This window comes from Perca fluviatilis, chromosome 20, assembly GCF_010015445.1.
Source record: "Perca fluviatilis chromosome 20, GENO_Pfluv_1.0, whole genome shotgun sequence".
NCBI lineage: Eukaryota > Metazoa > Chordata > Actinopteri > Perciformes > Percidae > Perca > Perca fluviatilis.
In genome coordinates, this window is record NC_053131.1 from 9,542,134 (window position 1) to 9,564,198 (window position 22,065).

At 42.1% G+C, this 22,065-nt stretch overlaps 2 protein-coding genes across 9 annotated transcripts in view; both read left to right on the plus strand.

The window, feature by feature from the left end:
- The window catches only part of numb (NUMB endocytic adaptor protein), a 51,190-nt gene extending 40,473 nt beyond the window's left edge, over window positions 1-10,717 (plus strand). Inside the window, exons 4-11 of one of the 7 annotated variants that reach the window (XM_039785881.1) lie at window positions 85-117; window positions 828-902; window positions 2,564-2,704; window positions 3,831-4,035; window positions 5,496-5,795; window positions 6,464-6,607; window positions 7,339-7,485; window positions 8,436-10,717. In XM_039785881.1, coding sequence (XP_039641815.1) covers window positions 85-117; window positions 828-902; window positions 2,564-2,704; window positions 3,831-4,035; window positions 5,496-5,795; window positions 6,464-6,607; window positions 7,339-7,485; window positions 8,436-9,184 — 1,794 coding nt within the window. In that variant the 3' untranslated portion in view covers window positions 9,185-10,717. The remainder of the gene's footprint in view (window positions 1-84; window positions 118-827; window positions 903-2,563; window positions 2,705-3,830; window positions 4,036-5,495; window positions 5,796-6,463; window positions 6,608-7,338; window positions 7,486-8,435) is intronic. The other 6 variants (XM_039785882.1, XM_039785885.1, XM_039785883.1 and 3 more) reach the window with 6 other exon arrangements.
- Window positions 10,718-11,472: 755 nt separating this feature from the next.
- On the plus strand, window positions 11,473-20,435 carry exd2 (exonuclease 3'-5' domain containing 2). Of its 2 annotated transcripts, none has more exons than XM_039786007.1 (10): window positions 11,473-11,603; window positions 13,004-13,076; window positions 13,169-13,620; window positions 14,075-14,331; window positions 14,462-14,588; window positions 15,382-15,692; window positions 15,880-15,986; window positions 16,491-16,626; window positions 17,142-17,507; window positions 19,018-20,435. In XM_039786007.1, exons 3-10 carry the CDS (start codon window positions 13,210-13,212, stop codon window positions 19,232-19,234), a joined length of 1,932 nt encoding a protein of 643 aa, XP_039641941.1. In that variant the 5' UTR covers window positions 11,473-11,603; window positions 13,004-13,076; window positions 13,169-13,209; the 3' UTR covers window positions 19,235-20,435. The 2 variants fall into 2 exon arrangements, with proteins under 2 accessions (XP_039641941.1, XP_039641942.1); XM_039786008.1 differs by having other exon boundaries at window positions 13,169-13,605.
- The last annotated feature ends 1,630 nt before the right edge of the window (window positions 20,436-22,065 follow it).

Consider the following 22,065-nt stretch of genomic DNA (forward strand, 5'->3'; position numbering starts at 1 on the left):
TCATGCCTTGTTCCTCCCCCCTCCCCCCCCCGTCTCCTCTATCCCTCTCACCCACCCTCCCCTTTTTACCACATCCACTTCCAGGACAGGAAATTCTTCAAGGGATTCTTTGCAAAAGTAAGTTATTGCGTTGTGTGTCTGAGTGTGTTTCTTAATTATAAGCATTGTTATTATTTGTCTTCCTCTTCACGTAACACTTCACCCCCTTTAATCACACGTGAAAGCTGGAAGAACCACACACTCGTACACGTGGGGGGGAAATCTGACTGAAGAGAGGCAAACCCAATGATGCATGTGTCTTTGAGCAGGTGGGGTGGTTTAGGCTGGGACGGGGCACTTTTGTGTGTATTTTATTTTTTTATTAACAGGCGTGCCTTCTCTCCCTTCAGCCTTCTTCAATGAACCAAGAATGGAACAATGAATTGTGTGAATGAACGTTTACTTTTTATGCACACACGCACATCATTTACTGTTGTTTTTCTAACCAACATGGCCACCACTGTGGACTGCATCAGCGCACCAGTTATCATACCAACCTTCTTGTTTCTTTTATTAAGATTTGGGCACTCAGAAAAACAACTCCTGACCTCTTCTTTTTTCTCTTACCTGGTGCTTTCTCTTTATCTACAGGTGTGCTTTGTGTGTGGGTGGGTGTGCGTGCGTGCGTTCGTGCGTGCGTGCGTGTGTGTGTGTGTGTGTGTGTTGACTGAAATTGTATGATTTGGTACCGAGGAATGGTACAAAGGGAAGTCATTTTATTGGGCCGTGGAGAGACTAAAAGTTTTCTCGTTTCTTAGTCGTGCCTGTCCTTGTTGTTTTGTCTACAGGCTGGGAAGAAGCCAGTGCGCGCTGTGTTGTGGGTGTCGGCAGATGGTCTTCGTGTCGTAGACGACAAAACAAAGGTAATAAATCCCTTCAGTCTTCCATCACAGGCTCCCGAAAACCTTGATCAAAAAGAAAGAACTGCCAGAGGAAGTACACGTGGCTTTAGTAGGTTTAAAGGTGGAAGCTGCTGAGCTCCAGCAACTGATAATAGCAGTGAAGCTGCCATACCTGGTAAAGTGACCTCCAAGAGGCCCTCTCTGGAAATGTGTACCCAGTGCACCTGCAGAAGTAGATGGGAGTAAACAGTAAAGGTAACGTTGACACCTGCTGGACAACTCTGGTACTACATCAAACCATGCTTTATGTGAGGCTAACTTAACATTTCATGACAGCTGTAGGTTCTGAAATAGAAACAATGTTCTTTCTCATGTTCATTTCTTAATCTCTTAGCTATTTTAACTGCCTTGGTATTGATTACCATTGATCAGTTAAAGGCCCAGTTGTTCATTATCAAAATCTGCCTCTCTACAGAGATAGACCTTTTTAAAACCTCTTTTAAGACCTTTTTGTTTAACCAGAAAATGCTCTGAGGTCACTAGCGCTAAACCCACCAGACTCTCTAAAAGTAAAAATATATATATACTTTTAGCGTTCATAGAGCCAACATATTTTCACATGTAAATCTGTAAACTTTGTGTTCGGTTCAACCTAAACTAGAGTTGTGATTGTTAGAAAAGTAGAATGACGACCGAACATGGCTTTTAAAAAAAAAAAGTGTATTTCAGTCTGGTTTTTATGTTTTAAAAAAGGATCTTATTCTTTAACAGAAAGGTCGACCTCCTTACTAATCCTTTCCATAATGTTGTCAGACACTTAGAATTATAACCTGAGCTTGTCAAGCACTTTTGTGAATGTAAATAGAAGGTGCACAATTGCCCTATTAACTTACATTGTAGCTTGTTTCGCTGACTGCCGACTGCGGCACTCTTGCTTAATACTGGACCAATTTCAAAGTTACCCTTTAACTCTGATAACCAGACTAGGCAGGTGACCTCACTGTGACTGTGAGTTTTATTTTAAAGAACGAGTCTCTCTTCTGTGTTCACTTCTGTGTATATGTACTTATTTCCTTAATTTGCATTCATTTTTTCCTGTTAAGAATATACTCTTTGAGTTGTCAAAGATTGTGACTGAGTGAGTGAAAAGAAATTCAAATCTGTTTTGAATATAAAAATAATTAAGAAATATATATATATATTTTTTTTTTTTACCAATGTTAATTCACCAAGACAGTGTGGTGTGGAAGTTCTGCCAAGCATGGAAAATTGTCTAAAATTTTAATTTTTTACCAGAAAATGTTTGCTCTGAAACAGTGATAGACAATCATGCGATCCATGTTCTGTAGTATGTGAGAAAATACAGTTTAGAAGTCTAGGATCCTGTATTGACCTGGTCTGTTATGTTATTTTATTTATTTTGTTTCTTTCAGTTCTCTTGAAAGTAATAAATAAAAGAAATCAAGTTTAAGAAGATTTTCCAGGATTTCTCCGAAAGTGAGGTAGCCGGTAGTACAGTAGTTGAATCTTATTCGAGCACTCTTGAAGCTAGGTCCCCCTATTGAAGTACTGTTCACTATGCAATCATTCAGCCCACGTTACGAATTGACTTGATTGAGGGTCACTTAACATTGACCATAGGTTTTAAGCTCATAATAATGAAATAAAAATGTGTTTTGCAGGACCTGATTCTGGACCAGACAATAGAGAAGGTGTCGTTCTGCGCTCCGGACCGTAACTTTGAGAGGGCCTTCTCTTACATCTGCAGGGACGGCACCACGCGACGTTGGATCTGCCATTGTTTTATGGCCATTAAAGACTCAGTAAGATCTCAGTCTCATACTATAATAAAGACGCCATTGTTCTTGGGCTTAGATATTATGTCGAGTTTGGATGGGTTCATTATTCGGTTTGATTTAACAGACCGATGAAACATAGACACTGGAAGGGGATAGCTGGAAAAGGAAAAAAAAAAGTGTGTATGTGTGTTAGCATGTTAGTAAATGTGTGTGCGTGTATGTATGTATATACAGTATGCATGTGTATATACATACATATATAAATTAGTGAAGAATTAAATTGTTTAGTATTTAACTCAAGTATAAAAACTGAAAAAGGGGGTAGAACTAGAAAAGTTCTTTTTTTGTTTAATTTTTTTGCTACTCCTTTTTTAACACGGAAGTCCTTGTTTGAATCATTTACTATCAATTTGAAAGATATGTTTGCTGAGGATTTTGTTAGTGTTGGATTTCTTGCCTGTACTGAAATGTACACGCACATAGTTAATATTGAACAATTATGATTTACAAATGTTGGAGTACATGCGGCTGAAATGGGTTTCCTCAGGAGGGTGGCTGGCGTCTCCCTTAGAGATAGGGGGAGAAGCTCAGTCATCCGTGAAGAGCTCGGAGTAGAGCCGCTGCTCCTTCGCGTCGAAAGGAGCCACTTGAGGTGGTCCGGGCATCTGGTAAGGATGCCCCCCTGGGCGCCTCCCTAGGGAGGTATTCCAGGCACGTCCAGCTGGGAGGAGGCCTCGGGGAAGACCCAGGACTAGGTGGAGGGATTATATCTCCAACCTGGCCTGGGAACGCCTCGGGATCCCCCAGTCAGAGCTGGTTAATGTGGCTCGGGGAAAGGGAAGTTTGGGGTCCCCTGCTGGAGCTGCTGCCCCCGCCACCCGACCCCCGGGTAAGCGGACGAAGCTGGATGGATGGATGGAGTACATGTTCGTAGGATGTTCACTCTTTCGATTAAAATCTCTCTATAGACTATTTTAGTTGTTCTTCTTCTATCCCTCTGTCCGCCAATGATGTTATGCGAATCTTCAGTGTATTGTGTCATTTAAATGACATGTATACCATGTTTATATTAAGACCAACCTTAATTTCTATACATCAGTGCTATGCTAGGAGCTTTGTGTTATATGAATGTTTTCATCGTCTCTTTCAGGGAGAGCGCCTCAGTCATGCCGTGGGTTGTGCATTCGCCGCCTGTCTGGAGCGAAAGCAGAAACGGGAGAAGGAGTGTGGGGTCACGGCGACCTTTGACGCCAACAGAACCACTTTCACCCGCGAGGGCTCATTTCGTGTTACTACGGCAACAGAGGCGGCAGAGCGGGAGGAAGTCATGAGGCAGCTACAGGATGCTAAAAAAGGTCTGTGTATGCAGCAGGGGTTTAACGTTACATCGATCTGGATCGATGTATCGATTCAGTCCTCAAAGATCCAATATTATCGATACAAAGTGAAAATATCGATACATATCGTCGTCTTTGAGATGCACTTTATATTTATAGTTTTTGTTAAAAAGAGTTTTTAATTTGAATCCCTGGAAGAGCTTAGTAACTTCAACTTCAACTCAATTTGTTTCCCCGAAGGGCGATTGGGTGTGTAGCAATTATAAACACACAAAAGACCCATAAATACATGCAAGGTATACACACAGTCATGAGTAGGGTTGGGTTGGGGGGGGACTAGAGTAAGCCTGAACAAAAGTAAAAACTGGAACACAATCGTAACCGTACGAGAACAAATAACATACCTGCAAACTAGTCGCTTTTCTGCGAAAATCGCCGTTTTGAATGGGAAAATGTCATCCAACCGAAAATGGACGTTAGAGGGAACTGAACCATCGCCGCATGGGACGCTAGTTAACACTACGCTTGGCAGGAGGGAACGTTAGCCTACAGTTAGCTAGCAGCTGGAGTAAACACAGTTAAAATGCTGATAGCTAAACAGTGTAGAAGTGTGTCTGTATTTCACTGGAGAGGATTCCAACAACAGTCTATAGCTGCCGTCGTCTGAAAAACAACACAGACGTTGCGTTCACTTGAAATTCGCCTTTTATGTGTCACGTTTTTCTGACGTCCTCAACACACAGTCAACGGACTGGAATTTATAACCAACCAAGAAATTAAAGAAAGAAAAGAAATAAAGTGGCCACGAGTTCTAAGATGACTCCTCCCCTGACCCATATTCAAGAGGGAAATAGCTGCAGGTATAAAGGAGTACTTGTACCTGTTACTCCTGAAAGGTGGACATCTTCAGACGGGAGCCAGACGGCAAGAACTGAAATTCAGAGAAAAAGAGGGTGGGAACTGTCGGAGCGAATAGCATTAGCTTTCCTGGGTATCTGTCCATGGAACAAGTCTGATCATGTGCACTGTTCAACTCCTCATTATCTGAATGTACAATGTTTAATTTGAATCTCTGGAAGAGCTTAGTAATGAAATTGTCAAATCATATTTTAGTCACTTTTTGTAAATATATAAATTTAAGATTGTGTTAAATAGGCTTATGGTATCATCTCATATCGGTCGCAGGCCCCTGAATTGTATCGAATCGAAATCGTATCGTGGCAGACATTGTGATATCAGTAAATATTGTATTGTTGTCCTAAGAATCAATATAATATCGTATTGTGATAAAACGATTTACAGCCCTAATAAGTAGTCTCATCTAGAGACTGTTATTCCCTGACCTGGGAAACAGGTCGTCCTGTTCAAATTAGGTCTTTATTATTTATTTATTTATTTATACTTCCACTTCCAGCTAATGTTATTGCTTCATTTGCTCATTGTGGCTTCATTGCTTGAACGTTGCCCTTCTCTGATAGCAGAGACCGATGTGAAGGTAGCTGGGAACGGGGCCGCCAGTGTGACAAACTCCTCCGCACACCAGACGGGAGGCTCCCCATCCCCCTCGTCCTCCCCACCTCTCTCTATGTCCACCCTGGGACCCCAGGTGATACCACGCAGACATGCGCCGGCAGAGGCTCTGGCCAGGCAGGGCTCCTTCCGAGGCTTCCCGGCCCTCAGTCAGAAGACCTCTCCCTTCAAACGACAGATGTCCCTGCGCATGAACGAGCTGCCCTCCACCATGCAGCGCAAGTCCGACTTTCCCATGAAGAATACAGGTGAGTGTGGTTTCCTGATCCAACTGTACGTGGCCTCAGCTCCTCTGTTGTTCTACACAACCTGCTAATTACCTTCACGCGCAACTGTCTGTATTTGCAAAAAATTAGGGCTGCACGATATGAGGAAAATATCTCATTGCGATTATTTTGACTGATATTGCGATACGATTCACGATATTGGAAGGAATGATCATTTTTGTATCAATAGTCTTCTTTTAATTGAAAAATATTCCAATTAAAATGATTTATAGTGTGATTTTTGCGAGGATCTGGACCAAACAAAGATTTTTTTCTTTAGCCTGTAGGATAGGATTTGTAGGATGAGACGTCTCTGCAGCTCCACAGTAATACTTAATTCAGAACGGTTTTGACACATATTTTGCCTTTAACTAATATTGCGCCCCGCCCCCTCTGCGATTTGAATATTGCGCTAGTCCCTTATGATTTCGATAAAATTGCGATTATTGTGCAGCCCTAGCAAAAATCCACCCTGAAGATGGAATATCAGAAACGAAAGTCGTCTTCTTGAGTTGGATTAGTAATATACATTATTGTAGAAACAAGAAAAACTATGACATGAAGACAATCTCAGAGATGAATTCTGTCCTATCTTCTATGCCTTTTTATATTTGCTTCGATTTAACTTTTCTCTGGCGTTTGCCCTCCAGTCCCTGAGGTAGAAGGAGAAAGTGACAGCATCAGCTCGCTGTGCACTCAGATAGCCTCAGCGTTCAGTGGACCCCCAGAGGACCCCTTCTCCTCAGCACCAATGCCCAAACCCGCTTCATCCCCACAGTCTCCTGTAGCACCAGGTAACATCAGCTAAACCTCTTCTTAAACCCTTAATATCTAGCATGTGTAACTGGCCATCCGCACTGGGATGAACTCAGTCGATGGGTTATTGTGTTCTGGACAGCTGTGTGTGGTGGGATTCAACTACAACGTTTTATATAAACAAATCGCATATTTCTGCTGCTCTGGTACTTTACTGTCATGACGTTTTATTAAATAGTTCACAGTTATAGTTAGAAATAGCTGACAAACAATTCTATTAACAGGTTTTAGCTTCTTGTATCTACAAAAATATTAGCTTAGAATGACTGTAATCAACATATTATCAGTTTTGCACTTGCTAGACAAAACTGCCACAAATCAGTCAGGGAATTAGGAAGCACACACTAATACATTGGTTTTGCGCTGCAGATAAAAAAAACAAAAAACAAATAAAAGGTTATCTGTGGCGAACTTCTCTGGCCAACAGTCTTATTCATTGCCCACATTTTGGCTGTCACTCATCTCTGTTGAAAACGAATAGACTTCCAGTGAAGATTGTGTTGCTTGCAGTTTAACTTTGTAGTCAGAGAATGTGTGCCTGCTCATATTTTAACTAGAATTGTAACATTTATTTTATATGTTTGATTTGCACTTATGAAGACTGCTAATTAACTGCACGGTCATATTGTGCATGTCTAACAATAGATCGGTCCTGGTCAGCCGACACATAAGCTTGCTTGTACTAGCTTTGGTCTCTTATCTGCTGTAGTGAACGGCACAGCTCCTGCCTTCTCTGTTGTTGCTGCTGCTGCTGCTACTACTGCTAACCCCCCAGTTCTGCCCCCTGCTCTGCCCGCTCGAGACACTAACCCCTGGGCTAAGACCCCAGCAGGGGCCCCGGCCTCAGCACAGCCAGGTAAGCAGCACTTCGGCGAGGCTAAATTGACAAGTTTGCATGTCACAGGGTGCACTAAGAGTTGACTAATAAAAAATAAGGCATATGGATATTACAATGCACCTTTATGAATTATTGCAAAAGTCGAAGGTCCTCACATTTTCGCATCATGTTTCTGAAGCTGGGGACCCAATAACTTGGTGTCAATCATAGACTGGTGTCAATAAATTGTTGGTGACACCAAGACAAGTTCCTATACTTTCATTGTATAATACAAAATGAATTGTCGTCAGACTTTCCTAAATCAGCTGTTCCCCGTTTCCAATCTTTATGTTGAGCTAAACTAAGCTAAAATAACCGGCTGCTGGCTGTAGCCTTATATTTAACAGACAAATATGAGAGTGGTATCGATCTTCTTCACCAGAAAACCGATGAGCCTATTTTAGAGCTGGGCGATGTGGAGAAAATCAAATATCACAATGTTTTTGAACAAATACCTCGATATCGATACCGCAACGATATTGTAGTGTTGACGATCGGTGCTTTCACAAAATATTTACACAATGAGAATTTCTATAAATAATCATCAGTAATGTGGATATAATGACTAAGTGGGTAAAGGCAAATAATCGAACAGCTACAACAGTCTGGGAAGTTCAGAAAATGACATCACTTTACTGTAATGCAGCCTTTAATACGCCATATTACGATATCCAAAATGATATATTATATCGATATATTGCCCGGCTCTAGCCTATTTCCCAAAATGTCAAACTATTCCTTTAAACCAGTAATAGCTGTGACCTGAGAGGATGAATCTTTACTGTTATTTGCAACTTGCAACCCTAAACGTTATCTGTATTTCTTTCTGTCTAACTGATGAACTGTTGCTGTTGTTCTCCCAATTAAATGTGTGTTCGATGTGTATTCACTTACTGTGTTTTGCCTTTCTGTGCACTTTCTGCCAACAGGAAGTAACTGGTCATCCCCTACTCCGGTGATAGTGGTCCCCCCCACATCCTCCCCATCCACGTCCTCCCACAAACGCACGCCATCGGAAGCAGACCGCTGGCTAGAAGAAGTCACCAAGTCTGTCCGAGTCCCGCAGCCTAACCCCATGGTGGCCGCAGCCCCGCCGCCCACCCAGCCGTTCGCCGCCCCTGTGGCGATGCCTGTGCCGTCGGTTCCCCCGGTGGCCTTCGTGTCCTCTCTGCCCTCGGCCGTGCCCATGTTGCCCCCTCGCCAGCCGGCCTTCCACGCTCAGGCCCCAGCTTCCTACCCGATGCCCAACGGGCTGCCGTTCCCTCAGCCCAGCGTGCCCGTGGTCGGCATCACTCCTTCGCAGATGGTGGCTAACGTGTTCGGCTCGGCCACACAACCGCAGCCGTTCCCCGTCTCGGCCTCCACGACCCCGCAGCACGATCCCCAGGCTGTCGGCAACCTCAGCCCGTTCATCAAACACCCGCAATTAAATGCAGTGAACCCTGCTCCCCTCCAGCCATCCAACGGTAGTGTGACCTTTAACGGGGCAGACAGTTGGGCTGCTCCGTCCCAACTCGCTCCATCCTCCCCAGCCACCCAGCCGCCCCCACAGCCGCAGGAAGATGCCTTTGAGGCCCAGTGGGCAGCCCTGGAGAGCCGCTCGCGCCAGCGCACCACAGCCTCCCCGACAAATCCTTTCTCCACTGAGCTGCACAAGACCTTTGAAATCCAGCTCTGAAGACTGTGTTTCAGATTGGAAAGCACTGGACAATAAGGACGCCATTTTAGCTGGGGAGTGCAGATGTATGATTGACTAAAGAAGAAAATGGGAACGTCCTCCTGCCTCTCTTCATCTCGGTTTCAGTGGACAAGCTCAGCAGGACCGAAAAGAACCAGGAGCCAGTGGAGAGCAACGGGTGAATCAACAGGGAGCAGAACTCTGCACAGCAGCGACGGGAGGGGAAAAAAAACCCAAACCGGTTGCTGTTTAACGAGGGCGCAGCTCCCCAGGCATTTCATTAGCATTGTCTGTATTGTTTTGTTTGTGCTGTGCAGCGCAAGGTCGTCATCACCCTGTGGAAAATCTGCACCGAGCCGCACCCAGCCCCCTGTCAGCCCCCACGCGCCCACCCAAGGTGTGGTGACTCCCGTCCCCGGCCCGCCTCGGCTCGGTCCTGCTCCCAGCGCTCCCCTGTTGACAGGACGAGACCTTAGCCTCCCCTGGCAGAGGAGCTGCAGCACTGAGAGAACTCAGCTTCCAGATGAGAAGTTCTTATTAATAACTTCCCAATCAGAAGAATGAAGTGAGACAAAATGCCAAAATCTTTATTTTTATGCATTAAGTATATTTTAAATAGCTTTGGAACCTAACAGAAGAGTTGTAAGTAATCGTGCCAAAGGCACAGGCTAGCTACAATGAGACAAAATGATGTTCATGTATACAAGAAATTATCGTATATATTATACATGAATATATATATATATCTATAAAGAATCTATACTGTACACACAGCTTACAGCAGTGCTAATTTTTAATGTGATGTAAAGAGATTTTTTGAAGGGACAGCTGCTTTACTTCTGTGTTTTTTTTTTGTTTTTTTTCCATTTTATTTTTGAAGAAAAATCTCTTTATTGCCGTCTGTTGCATCCTGTGATTGGATGTACAACATCTCACTGTAAATAGGGTGTCATTGCAGCAACAATCAACGTGGACCTAGCAATGGTGGCGGTGCCCAACTGGTTGCCTCTCTTACCTGTGCTCCGTTTTTAATAGTTTAGTACACATCAGTACTTAACATTTTACTTCTTCTGTCTTCATTGTCATTCTTTTGTTGTGTGTGTGTGTGGTTATGACCTTGTTTTTATTTTTTATTTAACATAGTAGGGTGTGTCATCTATTGTTTCTCCACCTCTAATATTATTTTTTTAAGTAGTAGATTTCTAAATTTTTTTTATTTTGCACAAGCACTAAAGTAGATGATTTGACCTCACAGGTTAGACCGTTGTGGTGCTGACCTGCCCTGACCTCCGTTAGCCTGCTGTGGTTCTGACGGTCAGCAGAATACTACTGGGAGATAAAAACGGTTTCATCTCTCACTGTCTGATTTCTCTCATGTCATGTTTTTATTTTTATTTTTTAAATCAAACATGTGAATATGATCTATTATCTGATCTATTTTTCCATTTTGTAATTATTTCATTACTTTATTCCACTTCTCTGAAGAAATATTGAAGCTAAAAGATTGAATAAATTGATGGTGGTAAAGGAAAAGTGGTCTGTGTTCTTGAGTTAAACTAAGTTAAATTAAACCGGTACTAGTCATTTGGGTACAAGTTATAGCTTAAACGATTAGTCAATTAAAAATATTTGTATGTATTTATTAAACAAAAATGACAAATATCCACTGGTTCCAGCTTCTCATGTGTGATTTATATGATTGTAAATTTAATAGCTTTTGGTTTTACACAATTTTTAGTCTAAACAAGCAATTTGAATGTGCTACCTTGGACTCTGGAAAACTTAAATGGGCTTTTTTTTTTTTTCATTTCCTTAACTTAATTAGTTAATTAATTGAGAAAATAATTGGTCTAATAATCCATAATAAAAATAATGTTGCATTCTTAGCACAAGCACATGCATAATGTGCTTAACGTATGACTATCAAGGAAAATAATGAGAAGCAGCGTCCAAGAGATGTTAAAACTGAGTGGACTGTTGACATAACTACAAGTTCTTGGCACAAAGACGAAGGATGCATTTATGTTGGACCTTTTTTTTTGTGGGTGGACTTTTATGGCCTTTATTGACAGGGCAGCTTTAAGACAGGAAAGGGGAGAGAGAGGGGGGGCAACATGCACTGGGTGTGCTAGAGGTCGCCCCATATTAGACCATTTTAAGATAAATGAGATTATAAAAACAATGCTGCAACTTTCCCAGTGAACAAATGGCCTATTGTGTGGATGCAGATTGCAGAAGTGATTATGTTGCGTTGGTCTTCTCTGTTGTTATGCCATCCTTCCAGCAGGTGGCGCTGATTGGAGAGCCGCGTCCCGGTGCAGCAGTAGCGTCGTTATAAATACAGCCCGGAAGACATGGATCAGTTCATTAAAGAGAAGCAAGAATACATGTGTGTTAAACTAGCGTTAGAAACGTAAAGGTAAGACTCAAACTTCATATATTAGTACACAGAAGAATTGCTCTGCAGTAACGTTATTATATCCAGTCAGCCCAAGGACGCAGGACTGCACAAGCCGCAGAGTTGACGAGCTAGCAAGTTAACCGGCTTGCTATATAGTGGCTAACCAGACTAACGTTGGTTTAACTTTACCATAACGAGAGTAGCGAACCAGAAAAAAAATGGTAGAAACTAATGTCCGTTAGTCTTGCCTTAAAACTAGTTTCCATTTGAGTTGAAACCCGGTTTAATTGTTGATGCCGTTGTGCAACCGCTAACGGTCAACGCTAGCAGAGTTTGTACTGCTAGCTAGCTGTGGAACGTTGACTTCAACGTTCGAATGACAGCATGCACTGGAGCTCGGTGCTGTAGCTAGCTTTATGAACTGGTTGAACTCGTGTGAACACTACAGCCTCGTCATGTAGCAGCTAAGTATTCAGTTAAACAAACGCTGCTGTAAATATTTTGCTTGTAAATTGGCATCACGCAGATGGGTCGGGCTAAACGACCGTTAGCAAGCCAGTTAACGAATTAGCTAACGTGAAACAACTTGACCTGCCGGTGTTGCACTACATTCTGTGACCTAATTAGGAATACCAATTTTGCCACTCCATTATATTTGACTTTATAACATACTTTGCTTTGTTAGCTGTTGCCAAACATGATGCCCCCGTAGTGTTTGATAGGGTCTCATATTTTGATAGAAGGAACTGTAGTGTATAACGTTAAGTATGTCTGTCTGCACAGCACGAACTCATCGGTCTATATCTGGACTTTTCGCATGCAATTAATCCTCTAACGTTACAGAATATTAGGGACACCGCTTTGGCTACATAGAAATATCAGCTTTCAAAGTGTATCAATAAATGTACCATGTTTGGGCTATCAAAATGAGTTATGCAATAAAGGTGTGATTAAAAACAAAAACAAGGCTTGAAGTGGCAATATAGCTGAAATCTCCACACTGCTATGATTTAAGGTGAAGGCCTCCTGAGGGTGTCCAGGCTTCTATATCATAATTTGTGGATGAAGATGGTTTGATGAAGTGTATCAGAGTTTAAAATAGTGCGCTGGCCAATACTAACAAGTTTTGCAGTTGGGTAATATCAAATTAGATAATAATATTGATCCTCAGAACATGGATACAGCTTTAATGTTACTACAGAGAGGATGAGTTTCTTCCCTCAGGCCATCCAGGCCTTGAACCACTGACTGTACAGAGACTTGCACATCATTTATAATTTATTTATTCTGGTTATACTGATCGTCGTCATCATCACCCCTTGTATGCATATATTACTGGATTATGTACTGGTTATATTGTTCCTTTTTAACTCTGTTTATGAATGGAGGACCTTTTGATGTTGCCTTTCTTGTTCCAGAGAGATGCAGTGCCTGTCCAGATCCCAGAAACTGAGCCAAGTTTACATGGGATCCCACTGACACTAAAGAAGGGTAAAACATCCCTCTCCTTTTTTATTAACAAACGCACTGTTTCGGACATGCAGATCCAGCCACTGAGGACCTTGTGTGCTTTTTGGCTCTAGGTTAGCATTTGTCAGCCAGCTGTGGATCACTCCACATCACCATGTCTCATCGAGGGTATTTAACTGCCGTCATAACAACAGTGCTAGGGGCGACCTTAGGAGGGCTGCTCATATGGCAAGTTTACCGAACAAAAAGGAAGAGGCTGCCTTCCGTCCAGAAGGTGGCTGATCCTGTGGAATCGCCATGTGCTGTTGAAAAGGATTTTGCAGCTGTGGAGTATCAGTACACCAAACCGCCACGTGTGCTGGAAAAGGAGTTTAAGGCTGTGGAGTGTCAGACTACACAACTGCCTCCTCCTGTACCGATGCCCTCTTCTGGACAGCTGCTGGGAGAGAAACCAGTGATGGTGACCTCCGAAGAGGAATGGCAGCAGCTGTGGCCACTGATGCAAAAAGAGCTGTCAGTCTTCCCTGTGCTAGGGCTCGACTGTGAATGGGTAAAGACCAAAGGCGTAAGAAATACCTTTTTGCATGTTTTCATATATGAAGAGGAAAAATCCACCCTGAATGATTCACCTGTTGAGAACTATAGAAAGTCAGATCTGTTCTATTATCTAAAACACCAGCCCTTAATTTGCTTTGGTTTTAGATGTCAGAATCAACATCAGTCACCCTTTTTTTTTTTCTTTTTTTTTTTAAACTTAAAATTTTATTAAAAAAAACAGGAGTCATAGCATTGCCTCCAGTGACAGATACCCTGATAGACCAGGAAGCAATTCACTCCAAAGTAAATCAGTGCCTTGTGCACAAAGCTTATTCTAAATATAAAATGCATTTAACATCCAATTTGAAGATCTGTACTAGTGTCGGATAATCAGAAGGGTGGAGTTTTCATTTAAATGTCCTCCTATAGCATTTCAAATTGCTCCTGGTTTTGTCTGACCTGGCTGCTGTTTCCTGTTGCAGGTGTCTGTGAAAGGTCGAACCTCTGCGGTCTCCCTGCTCCAGATGGCCACATATTCAGGTCTCTGTGTCCTGGTGAGGCTGCTGGCGTTTCGCAGTGGCCAGCAGCCGTTTCCTCTCAGCTTAATGGAAGTCCTCCGAGACCCACACGTTTTGAAAGTTGGCGTCGGTTGCTATGAAGATGGCAAGCGACTGACGCGTGACTACGGGTTGTCGCTGACGTGTACGGTTGACCTGCGCTACCTTGCCTTAAGACAAAGGTACGGTTTGGTTGTTGCTGTTTCTTTCTTAGAAAGCAGGATACTTTTTCCTCTGGTTTGTTTGTTTGTCCCATTGTAATATGTATGCAAAATGCAAATGATACTCTTAAATTCTGTATCCCCTTTTCAGGCAAGCTAAAGTGAATAATGGCCTGAGTCTGAAGTCTTTGGCTGAAGATCTGTTGAATATATCTCTAGATAAATCCCTGGAGCTGCGCTGCAGTGACTGGGAGGCAGATCAGCTGACGCTGCAGCAGGTGGTGATTCATTGTATTACAGATCGCTCCACATTTCTCACTTTTCACACACTTTGCTTTAGTGCATAAATCTGCTGTTTGAGAAAATCTAGAGTTGTGAAGTCAGGAGCTGTTTAGGGTGGTTTTAGAAGTCCTTAATTTTCTCCATAGACAACGTTGGGTGACTGACAGTTGACGTACTTCCACGGCTTGGATTGGAATAAACTCCTGGTTAGGGCTGGGTCCCGAATTCAATACGTTTTAGGCCCCCGACCGAATTGCCTCTAAAATATCGAAAAATGCCTCGTCATTCAATTCCCAATTTCGATAAAGGAGTAAATCTCATCAGTCAGCGAGCCAATAAGCACGCAGCATGCTTCTACCAAGTTCTAATAATGAGTCTTATGTTACACATTATAGAGGCAGGCAGGAAAAACTCCATGTTACACACAGAGATGAGGCTCACGTAGTAGGAGCTGAAAGATTAATAGAAATATTTTTTTGCCACAATGTGTAATGTCATTTGTTTTAGTTTTTATCAAATTGCTATTGGAAAAAAAGTACTGTTTAGGAATAAAATCTAATTCTCCATATTGGTATCAATACTGGTATTGAAAATGTTTGAATGATACCGAGCCCTACTCCTGATTGAATCATCAGTACGACATTTATTTATTTTTATAAATTTAGTTTAAATAATTACATACTTCATAAACCTAATAGGATTGTGAAATTATCTGGGACGGTTTCCCATGTTTTTCTCAGCGGCTCCACCCACCGTGATAATGTTCCCGTTTTCATCTGTTCACTGTAGATGACTTATGCTGCCAGAGATGCCCAAGTTTCCATCGCTCTCTTCCTCCATCTCCTCTGCCTTCACTCTGAAGCCAGTCCCGACTTTTCCAGCGGGAGCTCTTACTCCGAGTTGGCTGCCCGCTGCCAGGGCCTGGTGGACGTGCCCTTTAGGAGCCGAGGAGACGGAGACGACAAGGCCTCTGACGGAGAAAGGAGGCGGAAAATGCGGAAAACGCCCACTTGTGAAAGCCCAGAGTCTGGAGATCAGCAAGTCCCAGACCCTCGAAGGAATAACAAGAGGAAGCCGCTGGGTGTGGGCTATTCTGCCAGGTGAGGCTGGACTACACAATCTGCATAGAGTGGGCTTCACAATGGAAATGTCAAATGCTAGATTACAATTACAAATTCTTTACAATATTTTTTTTTTCTTTAATATGGTTACAATAAAATGATTAAGTTAATTATAGGATAAAGGATTTTGTTCAACAACCTCCCTCCCTCCCTCCCTCTGTTACAGGAAGTCTCCACTCTATGATAACTGCTTCCTCCATGCTCCAGATGGCCAGCCTCTGTGTACCTGTGACAAGAAGAAAGCCAAATGGTACCTAGATAAAGGAATAGGAGGTACACTGGATAACTCGCAACCTGTAAACATTAAACATGTCAGAAAATCTTGTTGGTTTAAAGCTGCAGTGGGTAGAGGGGGTGGGGGGTGGGGCGGATTGGAAGTGGAGAGCGATCTACTCCTGCAGCTCTCCCTCTCGCCTCTCTGTCGCACAGGCAATGCATGCGCAGAACAGCCAATAGGATCTCTCTCTGTCTATGATTGGCCCTTCACGGATAGATTATCTAAAGCCTGAAAACGGAGCCGAGAGGAGGTGCAGAAGTCTAGTTTTCTCTCAGACCGCTTGAATTACAATATGTTAAAGGTTATTATGGAATGTTTGCCCAACGACACCAAAAATAAAGTGCCTACCACAGCTTTAAGCTACAACTTGCAACTTTTTGCCTTTTTTAAATAGCTCCCTCATTCGTTCAGAGTTCTACTCTTGCCATTGTTTAACTGGGAATATTGTCTGCAGTATATCTCTGAAGATATAATTGACTTCATCTCTGCTTCTGACCCAGTGCTCCAGAGTGAAGAGCCTTTTGTAGTGAGGCTGCTGTTTGAGCCGTCGGGACGTCCCGACTCCCAACAGGACTATTATCTCACTGCGAAGGAGAATCTCTGCGTGGTCTGCGGGAAAGAAGATTCCTACATCAGGTATGACATGTTTTACATCATTTAGTTTACCTCAATTCATCTGAATTTGAGGTAGTTCTTTTTTCTTTGGTTTAGAAAATCTGTACATTTCTATATTATACTAGGAATGAGTTTATCAATCTGTATTTTTTTCTTTTCTTCATTTTGTCCAAATGCAAAGATTTCCAGTGATAAACTGAGAAAAGCAGCAAATTCTCACATTTCAGACATTTTAAACCAGTGCTTTTCATTTCTTAATACATGGCTTGATCAAGTTATTTCAGGACACCATTAAATGGTACATTGTAAAAAGTGAAAGGCCCATTAGGGTGTTAAATTTCCTTGAACCGAGCATTTCAGTTGCCAAGAGTACTATAAAATCACTTTAAATAAAAAGAAAAAAGGAAAAACCCACTAAATGTTACGCTAAGAGTCCTGTTTTGTAAGCTGATTATACAACGGTGAACTTAATTACATGACATGTCTGATTTTAATTATTTCTTTTTCGTAAGTACATTTTTCCTTTGGTCCCACAGGAAAAACATTGTGCCACATGAGTACAGGCGGCATTTTCCCACTGAGATGAAGGACCACAACTCCCATGACATCCTGCTGCTCTGCACAAGCTGCCACGCCGCCTCCAACGTGCACGACGGCTTCCTGAAGCAGCATCTGGCAGAGGAGTTTGCCGCCCCTCAGGGCTGCGAGGAGGGAGTTCGTCTGCTGGAGGACTCGGACCGACGGCACGTACGTTCGGCGGCTCGGGCTCTGCTCACCGCCGTGGGACTGCCGGAGCAGCGGCGGGAAGAGCTGCAGGCTGTGATCAAGAGTTTCATCGGCACGGACGAGGAGCAGGAGCTGACGGTCGAGGCGCTGCAGCACGCCGCCAATTTGGAGACGAGGTGAATTTACACTCGGGGCTGTGTGATGACAGATTTACACTCGCACAAAACAAAATGATTCTATTTTGTGTTTTCATTTATATCGGGGTAGTAATTTGGGTTCACCTCAGTTTGAAATGAATGATCCACTCCTGAACCAAACTAGCTAAACCCTTAAACACTTTAGAGAGCAAACTGGGAATACACTTTTGAGTGTGAGTGAGTCCAAAGCTTGAAATGCCCTCAAGCACTGTTGCCGTGTACCACAGAGCAGGAGGGGCCGGTAACTGCAGGATTGGATATTCGTATCGGGAAAACCTGAGCCACAAGTGATCGCTCGGCCCATAAAAGTATACGATGAAGGATGTTTTATCAACTTTGGATTGAGCAACATTTGTTTTGCTCTGTGCATCATGAGGCTCACGAACGGAAAAAATCCAAGTTAGTTAGGATGTATACCAGTAGCACCCACATGTTTTTAAAATCGGCTCCACTTCAGACAAACAATAAAAATCGGTAATAAATAAAAGACAAACATCAGTAAGGAAACAAAGTGAATTGCTCATGTCAAAAGTCCCTTGATTATTTACTTTTGTGGGGCTGACTTGTGCGGTCACAAACATTTCTGTTTTTTAAACTTGGTAATGGACTCAAGTCAGTGGTTTACTCTTAGCTGTTCAAATACCTTAGTTACCTTCAAATAAACAAAAAAATATGTTGGAAGCTACAACTGTACTGCAAGTATATGTTGGCTGCAATGAGTGAAGCCTGTAGGATACTGGATTATTTTATTTATGAAAATACCAATATTGATGTTATGAGAAAAAACTGGCCGATTTATAATACGTGTTCTAAACCACCTCAAAAATATCTTTTACATTTCTGTACTGCAACGTCTTGTTACTTTTTGTTTAAAGGTGCCCTGCCACACGTATTTCATTACTTTGTGGTAATGTTTGAAGTTCTACCATGGGCTCTGTAAAAAAAAAAAAAAATGCCAAGCCATTCTAGCGTGGTATAGAAAGCCTACAGGAAGACTCAGCTCGATTTCTGCCAGTTCTCATTAATATTCAACGAGCTAAGCTGCTTGACTCTGATTGGCTAACAGCTAGCCAATGAGAGCCTGGCTGTCAGAATCCTTTACCCAGCCCAACTGGGCGAGCTCATGAATAGTAATGAGCTCAGGCAACATGATGTCAGACTGACCAGCTTTTGTAATTGGCCTGATTTCTCCACTTATTTCTTTTCAGTGACTAGAGCTGACAGAGGTAGCAGTTCATTTTTGCATTCACAACACAAACACATAATGGGCCTAACATATTTCAAAAAATGCAAGTAAAAACCGTTTTGTATGGCAGGGCACCTTTTTAAGCTAATATGGATGAAGATTTCGGCTCTGCCAGTTTATTTTTTTTACTGGTCAATCTTTAATAGTCGCGTTCATCTATGACGTTGCATGCAGTCTTTTAAAGAGCCGCTTCAGGCAGCGAGTGTGCGCTCGCCCTCTGACTGCTCTTCTCTCCTCCTGAAGGATTTTCAACGAGGCGTACGTGGCTCACGGTCTGAAGGTGGTGCAAGCCTGTGCCAAGCAGGGCCTGCGGGGCCTGATGGACCTGGAGCGCCGCTGGAGGCAGCACTTCCTCACCACCATGCAGCCTCGCCACCTGCCTCCTCTCTGGTCCATCGACCACAACCACAGCAAGTTCCTCCGCAAATACGGAGAGGACCTGCCCATCAAACTGAACTGACCAGGAGCAGCTACCGACCAGGACAGGAAACTGTCTCATCTGCTGGTTGCTCAGTTTGTTTTTTTAGCGAGCGGATGAATGAACTTATCAACCAGCCGAGACCAATGTTAATGAAATGTTACCAGCATGTTCAAGTTCCCACGAGGAGTGTGTGTGCGTATGTGTATAAATACACTCCATCTGCGATGGCCGTTGGACGACATTTCCCTTAATTTCCAGTGCCAGTAAGATGCTGCTAGGTTGCTACATAGCTCCTGAATGAACTAAATGGAACTATAAGCAGTTCGAGACTCCACTAGTGGAAAGAAATCCAGCACTGAATCTGAAAAACACTAACGCTACAACATCATGCGATTGCATATGGACACTTTTTTTTTTTTTTATGATGAAAAATGTATAATTATTTATGAAAATATTGACATTTAACTGATTTTTAGAAGAAGCTGCAGCCTGCTCTTAATGTCCTCTAAATGGAACACCCCCTACCCCCTTGCAGGTTAGTAGCTATCATTCACAGAATAAACTAATTGCTTTGCAGAGAGGGTCATTTTAATATGACCTTAAATTATTTGGTGCTCCACCCTGCTTTTGTTTTCAGCCTATTGTCTGTTTTAAGTCAATAGATGAAAGTTTCCCAGAAGCATCTTTTAAATCAAATTCCATCTTTTCCCTTTTTTGAAAAGATGAGTTTTGGTCTCGAGGTGCTTTTTGGGGGCCTGAATGTGTTCATCTCAGTTTGTTTTGTAGCAGGGGGAGACGAATGCTAACCACAGTAAAGTTGGCTGGTTTAGTCAGTCATTTAAACGCCCTGATGTTGATGTCCTGCTGCTGATCCTCCTGCTGGCTGGGACCTGTTCCTGGCCCATGTTCTAATGGGCCTCTTAATCCCCAGACCTGACGGGAGACTTGTCGCAGCAGCAGGACATGACCTCGTTTCAGTTTACAGCAGTTTCACCACGACGTCGTTTTACACAATCCAAACTGCACAGTGAAGAAAAGGTGCCAACTCTAATGTGATAGGAAAATTACTTAACTAAATCCCCCCCCCACCCTTTGTGAAGCAGATCTTTTGAGTGTGATACATTTATTTACAATACAGCTGCTTTTGTCTTTAATCGTATTTTTCTGGATGTAAGCCCTGACGCTGTCTTGTTTTCCTAAATTGTGAATGATACAAAAAATAAAAGTTGTTTGTACTAATCTTCTGTGACCTGTTCATGAACACACATCTTCAGTTAAAAGACACGACCACATTCACTTTTTTTAATTTTTTTTTATTTCTTACAAAATCACAGTTTAATAAATAGTCTGTAAAAATGAATACAAAAGCGGTTTTCTTAACATTTCATATATGAATCACTCGTGACTTTGAGGTCAAATGAGTCTTTAGTTGGATTTTTTTTTTTTGTCAGGAATGACTTTTTTTTTTTTTTTTTTTTTTACAATCTAGTTTTGCTGAATTAAGGCCTCTTGATTTTGGCATCAGAACAATCTGTCAGTCAAATGTTTGTATCTGAAGTTGAATTAGTGTAGAGTTATGAACTCTCCTGGTTTCACAGTTCAGTCAGAAAAACATAAAATAAACCCTTACAAATAAATACCAAAATGGCTCAACATGCAGATGTAATCCATTTGTCCTAAAATGCAGACACAACTAAGCACATTTCTAATGGTCAGTGTTTGACACTGCAGGCATAATGCAACAATAACAATGGCACATGAGGCTGCTTCATTCAAGGGGACTCCGTCACAATTAATTTTCCTTCTTGAGCGTCTTTTAAAGAGGAGAAATATGGGCAAACGGTGGGAAATACTTGATGAAAAATGGAAAAACATTTGGTGGAATTCCCCTTTTTTTTTTTTTTTTTTTTTTTTTTTTTTTTTTTTTTTTTTTTTTTTTTTTTTTTTTTTTTTTTTTTTTTTTTTTAAAAAAAAAAGTTTAAGTGACAAGGAGTGCAATCCTGTGTTGTGAAAGCCACTCTGACATCTTTACTGCATTACAGTGAAACCTCTGAGGGTGGAAACACACCTGAAGGTTTCATCTTCTGGGATTTTGGGACAAATTTTGTTAAAGGAAAGGACAATTTTAGCTAATTTGCTATGCCGATAGTCAGGCAAGAGATTGATAACTCTTTTAGGTTTGTCCATTTAACGTGAAGCGTAAGTAAAGTTACCGCCAGTTGTTAGCTTAGCATAACGATGGGAAACGGCTAGCCTCACTCATTCGAAAGTTAACAAAATCCACCCACCAGCTCACTAATTAACACGTTACACCACTTTTTGTTTAATCCGTACAAAAACTACGTTGGGGGGACTATTTTCTGAAGTCCTGTCGTCACCGTGCGGTTGCAATCATTACAATTGCTAACGATACGTACGTTAAACATACAGTATTGATTTAGCCTCTTTAAGGAAGTCACTTTTTCCGGCTAAGAAATAATTGGGAACATAATTCCCTGTAATTAGGGTTAGAGGTGCTGTGAGGCAGATTGTGTTACCTTTAGACAGAGCCAGGCTAGCCGTTTGCCCCTGTTTCCAGTCATTATGCTAAGCTAACTAGCGGATTACTTTGTATTTGCATACGGACATGAGAGTGGTGCCATACTTTACACGTCACACCCAAAATATCAAACTAGTCCTTTATGAGTCTTCTAGTGTGTGTCCACCCAAACTACTGCAGAGGATTTCATCACTAAATTACTGCATATTATAACTCCTTTTGTTCATTCCAACAAAAGACAATTTTACATATAAAAAAAATGACAATTCAAAGAAATGAGAAGGCCTGTTTGATTTAACCCCAAATCTCTGAAGTTCTTTCTTTTTGAAGG

What these genes read in the sequence shown, in the direction of transcription:
- exd2 (XM_039786007.1), top strand. Translation starts at nt 13,210, where the DNA reads ATGTCTCATCGAGGGTATTTAACTGCCGTCATAACAACAGTGCTAGGG. An exon ending in AATGGGTAAAGACCAAAGGC is followed by an intron (nt 13,621 to 14,074) that starts GTAAGAAATACC and finishes TTCCTGTTGCAG; the next exon opens with GTGTCTGTGAAAGGTCGAAC. An exon ending in TACCTTGCCTTAAGACAAAG is followed by an intron (nt 14,332 to 14,461) that starts GTACGGTTTGGT and finishes TCCCCTTTTCAG; the next exon opens with GCAAGCTAAAGTGAATAATG.